This window comes from Carlito syrichta, unplaced genomic scaffold (genome assembly GCF_000164805.1).
Source record: "Carlito syrichta isolate Samal-C Ts95f unplaced genomic scaffold, Tarsius_syrichta-2.0.1 Scaffold315896, whole genome shotgun sequence".
NCBI lineage: Eukaryota > Metazoa > Chordata > Mammalia > Primates > Tarsiidae > Carlito > Carlito syrichta.
In genome coordinates this window covers 369,827-376,409 of record NW_007259992.1, presented here as the reverse complement: position 1 = coordinate 376,409, position 6,583 = coordinate 369,827, and the positions used below count along the sequence as shown (strand labels likewise).

The 6,583-nt window shown below is 52.3% G+C and overlaps 1 protein-coding gene across 1 annotated transcript in view; it reads left to right on the top strand.

Annotated features, from left to right (window-relative positions):
• The first annotated feature begins 4,836 nt into the window (after nucleotides 1-4,836).
• Nucleotides 4,837-6,583, top strand: part of AURKC (aurora kinase C) — a 6,901-nt gene continuing 5,154 nt past the window's right edge. Inside the window, exons 1-4 of the mRNA XM_008073487.1 lie at nucleotides 4,837-4,913; nucleotides 5,279-5,315; nucleotides 5,571-5,762; nucleotides 6,217-6,355. Of these exons, the coding sequence (XP_008071678.1) occupies nucleotides 4,856-4,913; nucleotides 5,279-5,315; nucleotides 5,571-5,762; nucleotides 6,217-6,355 (426 nt within the window). The 5' untranslated portion in view covers nucleotides 4,837-4,855. The remainder of the gene's footprint in view (nucleotides 4,914-5,278; nucleotides 5,316-5,570; nucleotides 5,763-6,216; nucleotides 6,356-6,583) is intronic.

Here is a 6,583-nt window from a genome sequence, read left to right as displayed (position 1 = left end):
CAGAACAAGACCCTATTTTTTAAAAAGAGAGAAAATGACAATAAAGGCTCTGCCCATACTTTCTGCTTGTTCCTCCCTTTTAATCAACCATGGTGCTTTCCTGTTTAGCTTTGTGTGGCTTGGCATACCCCCTCTTCTTGGGAACTATAAGTCACAGACCTCTCAGTGGTAGTTGTCTCCTGGTCTGTCAGCGTCATCAGAGTTGAATAATAAAATCTACATTTCTTCGTGACCCGCCTGGGCAACTTGGCGAGACCTCATCTCTACAATAAATCAAAAATTAGCTGGATGTGGTAGCACGCGCCTGTAGTTCCAGCTACTTGGAAGGCTGAGGTGGAAGGATTGCCGGAGCCCAGCAGAGGCTGTGATGGCTGGGAGCAGCCACTGCACTCCAGTCTGGGCGACAGAGTGAGACTCCAACCCAAAAAAAAAAAAATCTACATTTCAGTCCAGGTGCGGTGGCTCACACCTATAATCCCAGCACTTTGGGAGGCTGAGGTGAGAGGATTGCCTGAGCCTGCAGGCTCGAGACCAGCCTGGTCAACTTGGCGAGACCTCGCCTCTACAATAAATCAAAAAATTAGCTGGGTGTGGTGGCACATCCCTGTAGTTCCAGCTACTTGGAAGGCTGAGGTGGAAGGATCACCTGAGCCCAGGAGGTTGAGGCTGCGGTGAGTCATCATCATGCCACTGCACTCCAGTCTAGATGACAGAGTGAGACTCTGACTCAAAAAAAGCCCACCAAAAAGCATGAGTGAGATAATGAATTTCAATAATTTGGTTAAGCAAATGGGCCATTCCCATGTTATTTCCAAAGAACAGTGTTGTTGCTCCAAGCCAGATGAGATCTTTAGGTTGGAACAAGGTGAAGAGCCATGGATGGGGTTGGAGGGGTCAATACCAAGGAGGGCTGTCCAGGTGCATCTGTAGTAACCAAGCATTTGAGGGACCATTACTAGATCTCGATGCTGAGTGCTTGGGATTTTAGGAAGGTAGTTCCTGCCCTTCTCTTAGCTAGAGGCTTAAAATGTTCAAGCACAACCAATAGAGGGCTCCAAATACACAGATAACACCTTCAGATCTCATTCTCCTTGTGTCATTTTTCCAACTTGGAGGTTTGAAGGAAGATATGCCTTTGTGTATGCTGACTCCCAGCCATGACTACATCTTTCCTCCCCTCCCCTCCCGTCCTCTCATCAGAGTTTCAGGCTATTGCCCAGACTAGAGTGCAGTGGCAGAGATCACAGTTCTCCATAACCTTGACCTGGGCTCAGATGATCCTTCAGCGTAAGCCTCCGGAGTAGCTGGGATTACAGGTATGCACTACCATGCCCAAACTTTTTTTTTTTTTTTTTTGGTAGAGAAGAGGTCTTTCCAGGTTACTCAGGCAGGCAGGAGTTCAAGAACTCCTGGGCTCAAGCAATCCTCCCATCTCAGCCTCCCAAAGTGCTAGGATTACAGGCATGAGTTACAGTACTCAGCTTATTTGTTTGCTTGATCATCTTTACATGGGCATCCTCATTCCTCCTTTCTTATGCCTCAAGCCATTTGTAGTTGTGTGGTCTTTCAATGTCGCTGTGTGTACTGTTGCTCTTCTTAGTTCCATTTCATGTCCCTACTCTCAGGTATAAGCATTCACCTGTGTTCGAAGTGTGTCTCTTGTTGGTCTCTGGAGTCACACGTGAGCAATGAGTGCCCTTTTCTCCATTTAGTTTCCTGATGTTTGCCACACATGCCATCCCAGCCACTTACAAGTCTACTTTTCTTTTCCTTTTCGTTTTTTTTTTTGGAGTTCGAGTCTTACTTTGTCATCCAGACTGGAGTACAGTGGCATGATGATGGCTCACTGCAGCCCAACCTCCTGGGCTCAGGCAATCCTTCTGCCTCAGGTTTCCAAGAGCCAGAACCACACCCGGCTAATTTTTTGATTTATTGTAGAGACGAGGTCTCATCAAGTTGCCCAGGCTGGTCTCAAACCCTGGGCTCAGGCAGTCCTCTTGCCTCCGCCTCCCAAAGTGCTAGGATTATAGATATGAGACACCGCACTGGCACAAGCCTATTTTTCATCTGCATATTCTTTTTTTTTTTTTTTGAGTTAGAGTCTCTCTCTGTCGCCCAGACTGGAGTGCAGTGGCCACTCCCGGCCACCGCTGCCTCAACCTGCTGGGCTCCGGCGATCCTTCCGCCTCAGCCTTCCCAGTAGCCAGAATTACAGGCATGTGCTACCACGCCCGGCTGATTTTTTGATTTATTGTAGAGATGAGGTCTCGCTGCCCAGGCGGGTCTGAAACCCGTGGGCTCAGGCAATCCACTCACCTCAGCTTCCCAAAGGCGCGGGATTACAGCTGAGCCACCGAGCCCAACTCATCTGCATATTCTTTGTCACTTTCACCCTGAGTTATCTTTGCAGTTGTGGAATGTTAGACATCACCACTATGATCTTTGTCTGTAAGGGCTTTGTTTCTTTGTCTTTTCCTCCCTCTTTTCCTTTAACAGAGGAGCCTCTTGGGACTGTCTTCCTCCGTGTGTAATAGATCCATGACCTCTTGTTGCTTTTCTCTCTACTTCCCACACCTTCACTCTCCTTGTGAACCTCCTTGCTACAGTGCCACCCTTCTCGCCACTGGTGACTCGGTGTTTGCACAACTCAAGTCCAAGTCTACCAACAGGACTTGATCTTATTGACCATTCTCCAAAAGCACTCTTCCTTTGTTCTGTAAGGGTTGTCTCCTGGTTTACCCTCCTTCACCTCCAGCTCGTCCTTGTTGGCACATCCACGTGTTGAAAATTATTTCCTTATTTCTTTCCTTCTTTCTTTCTTTTTTCCAATCAGGGGTCACTCCATTGCCAAGGCTGGAATGCAGTGGCATGATCATGACAATCATGACTCATGGCAGCCTGGACCTCCTGCACCTGGGCAATCCTTCACCTCTGCATATCAAGTAACTGGGACTACAAGTGTGCACCACCACACCTGGCGAACTTTTTTTATCTTTTTGTAGAGACAAGGTCTCGCTATGTTGCCTAGCCTAGTTTCAAACTCCTGGACTCAAGCAATCCACCCACCTCAACCTCCCAGAGTGGTGCGATTACAGGCATGAGCCACTGCACCTGGCCTCAGTGTTGAAATTTCTAAGACTTTGTCCCAAACACCTTTTTCTGCCAGTTACTGGTCTCTCTCCAGGCCTCATCTGCACTCTTGGATTTAGCTACTTACTTTACTCTGTACACTCTAAAATTTACTTACCCAGCTACTTGGGAGGCTGAGACGGGCGGATCCCTTGAGGCCAGGAGTTTGAGAGCCATGATGAATCCTGTGAACAGCCACTACCCTCCAGCCTTGGCAGCATAGCAAGATGTCTCTCTAAACAAACAAAACCACGATTTAAGTGAAACAGATAGTCACCCCAATTGCCAGGTAAATTTGGGATGAATTATGTGTGACGACTAGTACTTTCATGTTTCCTCACTTGAGGACTAATTATTGTTTATTTTGAGAACCTGGATGTAATGGGTTGTATCTGCTTTAGTACATAAATGGGTGAGGTTATTTTTCTGTTTTTGCAATGATGTCTTACTATATTGCCTGTGATGCATCTCACATTCTGGTTTAACACTGTTCAATAATAGGACCTCTTTCTCTACTACCTTCGTGACGAGCTTTTTTAGGTTGGGAGAACACTGTGTTTGTTTTGAGTCGGAGTCTCACTCTGTTGCCCAGGCTGGAGTGCAGGGGCACGCTCACGGCCACCACAGCCTCGACCTGCTGGGTTCAGGCGATCCCTCCACCTCTGCCTCCCAAGTAGCTGGAACCACAGGTGCTCGCCACCATGCCCGTCTAATTTTTTGATTAATTGCAGAGACGAGGTCTCGCCAAGTTGCCCAGGCTGGTCTCAAACCCCCGGACTCAGGCCATCCTGTCGCCTCGGCCTCCCAGTGTGCTGGGACGACGGGCTTGAGCCACCGCGACCGGCCTACTTTGTTTTTTTTCGACTCCCCCATATGCGCGATTCTCCTGACCCCTCTGTCCTCTCTTCCTCGGAGCACCTGTTACCACCACAGGCCATGTGGTTGGTGGTTTCCTGGGTGGAGAGAAGGTGTCGTTTTCCGTTCTGTTTCTGACACTTCTGTTCCCTAAAAGGACCCAATTGCGAAGGTGTTGGCAACGTCTGCGTTTGCTGAACAGACACCATGTGTTGAGATAAAGCACGCAGACTGACTGCCGGTACAGTGAAGATGGGCGTGCGGGAGGAGTCGGGAGTGCAGCCAGGCGTCTCTGTGCCCGGCACCCACGTCTGGGAGCTCCTACGGCCGTGACCCCCAGGACCGTGCGGAGGCCTGGGGAGCGGGGGAGGGAGGCTCGAACCCAGGCCCTGAAGCAGGAGCTGCTGTGACGCTAGGGTTTGCGAACTACACCAAGTCAACGTCTGGAGGTGGCCTGGGCTTCCCTCATATGTGCGCGCAGCCTCCTGCTCAGTTAGCGCACTCACGCCTTCGTTCATTCATTCATTCATCCCTCAGACAGCTACTAGCATCGCCCGGGTGGTCTCCCCTGGCGCTTGCGGCCGGGTCCCAGCGCCCCGCCCCTCCGCCTCCGTCGACTCCGTGCCCTGCCCTCCCATTGGCCCCGCGCCCACTCCCGACGTTTCTATTGGGTGCGCTGCCGATGACGTCAGAGGCTTCAGCCAATGGGAGCCAGCCAGGATGGCCCACTCAGCCGCGAGGCCGCCCACGTGGTACAAAAGGCTGGTCCGCTGCCACCGACTCCCTGACACCCGGATCCTGAAGCCCGAGGCCTCCACCCGCACCTGACCCGCCTCACCCTGGCCCCTCCTCCTTCCCCCCCCCTTGCCCCATGAGTTACCTGAAAGCCGTGCCGCAGTTGGGGGAGGCTCAGCCCTCAGAGGACAGGGGTGAGCACCAGGGCCTGGGAAGGGGCGAGTGAGGAAGGGGCTGGCCTCCCTGCGGGTGTTGGGGTGCGCGGAAAAGAGTGCTGACATGTCATCCTCCCTCTCCTTTCTCCCCTTTGCCCCCTTCTCTCCTCCCCCCACCTTCTGCTTACCCCCTCCTCCTTCATCCTCCCTCTCCTTCCCTCTCCCCTCCGCCCCTTCTTCCCTTCCTTTCCCTTTCCCTCTCCGCTTTCCCCTCCACTTCTCCCCCCAACTCCTTCCCCTCTCTCCCCCACTCCCTCCCCCTCTACCTACACCCCTTCCCCCCACTCCTTCCCTTCTGTCCACACCCCCTCCTTCTCCGCTCCTCTTCCCCTTACCTCTCCCAGTAGGCCCAACAGCCCAGCAGCCCGGCAGCCCGACTACGTGAGTGCCTTTGGCTCGGTATCTGCAGAAGGAAGGCAGGTGGGGCAGGGGGTGAAGACCCAGCTGGGTGGGTCGGGTGTCGGCTTCCGGGAGGAGCTGAAAGCTGCCTTCAGGACCGACCAGGCTGGGCCCTTCAGAAGGGACAGCGCCAGAGGGAGGATGCCCTGAAGGGAGAAGGGGACGTTGGGGAATCCCTGACCTTGCCTTCACCCACCCTGCCTCCCGACTGAGGCCCTTTTCTCTCTCTCCCCTCAGGCACCGTCGCACAATCGATGACTTTGAAATTGGGCGACCTTTGGGCAAGGGGAAATTCGGGAATGTGTACCTGGCTCGGCTCAAGGAAAGCCGTTTCATTGTGGCCCTGAAGGTTCTTTTCAAGTCCCAGATAGAGAAGGAAGGCCTGGAGCACCAGCTGCGCAGGGAAGTTGAAATCCAGGCGCATCTACAGTAAGGACAGTTTCTTTTTGAGTCAGAGTCTCACTCTGTCACCCAGGCTGGAGTGCAGGGATACGCTCATGGCAGCCTCGACCTGCTGGGCTCAGGCGATCCTTCTGCCTCAGACTTCCAAGTAGCTGGAACTACAGGCATGCGCCACCACACCTAGCTAATTTTTATTGTATTGTAGAGATGAGGTCTCGCCAACTTGCCCAGGCTGATCTCAAACCCGTGGGCTCAGGCAATCCTCTCACCTTGGCCTCCAAAAGTGCTGGAATTATAGGCATGGGCCACCATGCCTGGCCCAAACACCAGAATTCTTATTCCTGTTCTCCCCTCATTCATTCCCAGTCAGGCTGTCATTATTTTGGTCCCAACACAGTTTGCCACTTTTTTGACCAGTCACTGATAATAGCATCGTGTTGCCCCAGGGAGAAAACTGACCCTTCCTCCATCCCTCCTGTAGACACCCCAATATCCTACGCTTATACAACTACTTCCATGATGCTCGCCGGATATACCTGGTTCTGGAATATGCTCCAAGGGGTGAACTCTACAAGGAACTGCAAAAATGTCACAGATTCGATGAACAGCGTACAGCCACGGTGATTGGGGGCTGAGGGTTCTGAGGTTTGTAAGTTTACTGTGGGCTGCTTGGGGTCTCTGTTTGTGGCTGTCATGAGTGTCCAAATTACCTTTTTTTTTTTTTTTTGAGTTGGAGTCTGACTCTGTTGCCTAGACTGAAGTGCAGTGGCCGCTCCTGGCCACCACACCCTCAACCTGCTGGGCTCCAGCAATCCTTCCACCTCAGCCTTCCAAGTAGCCGGAATTAC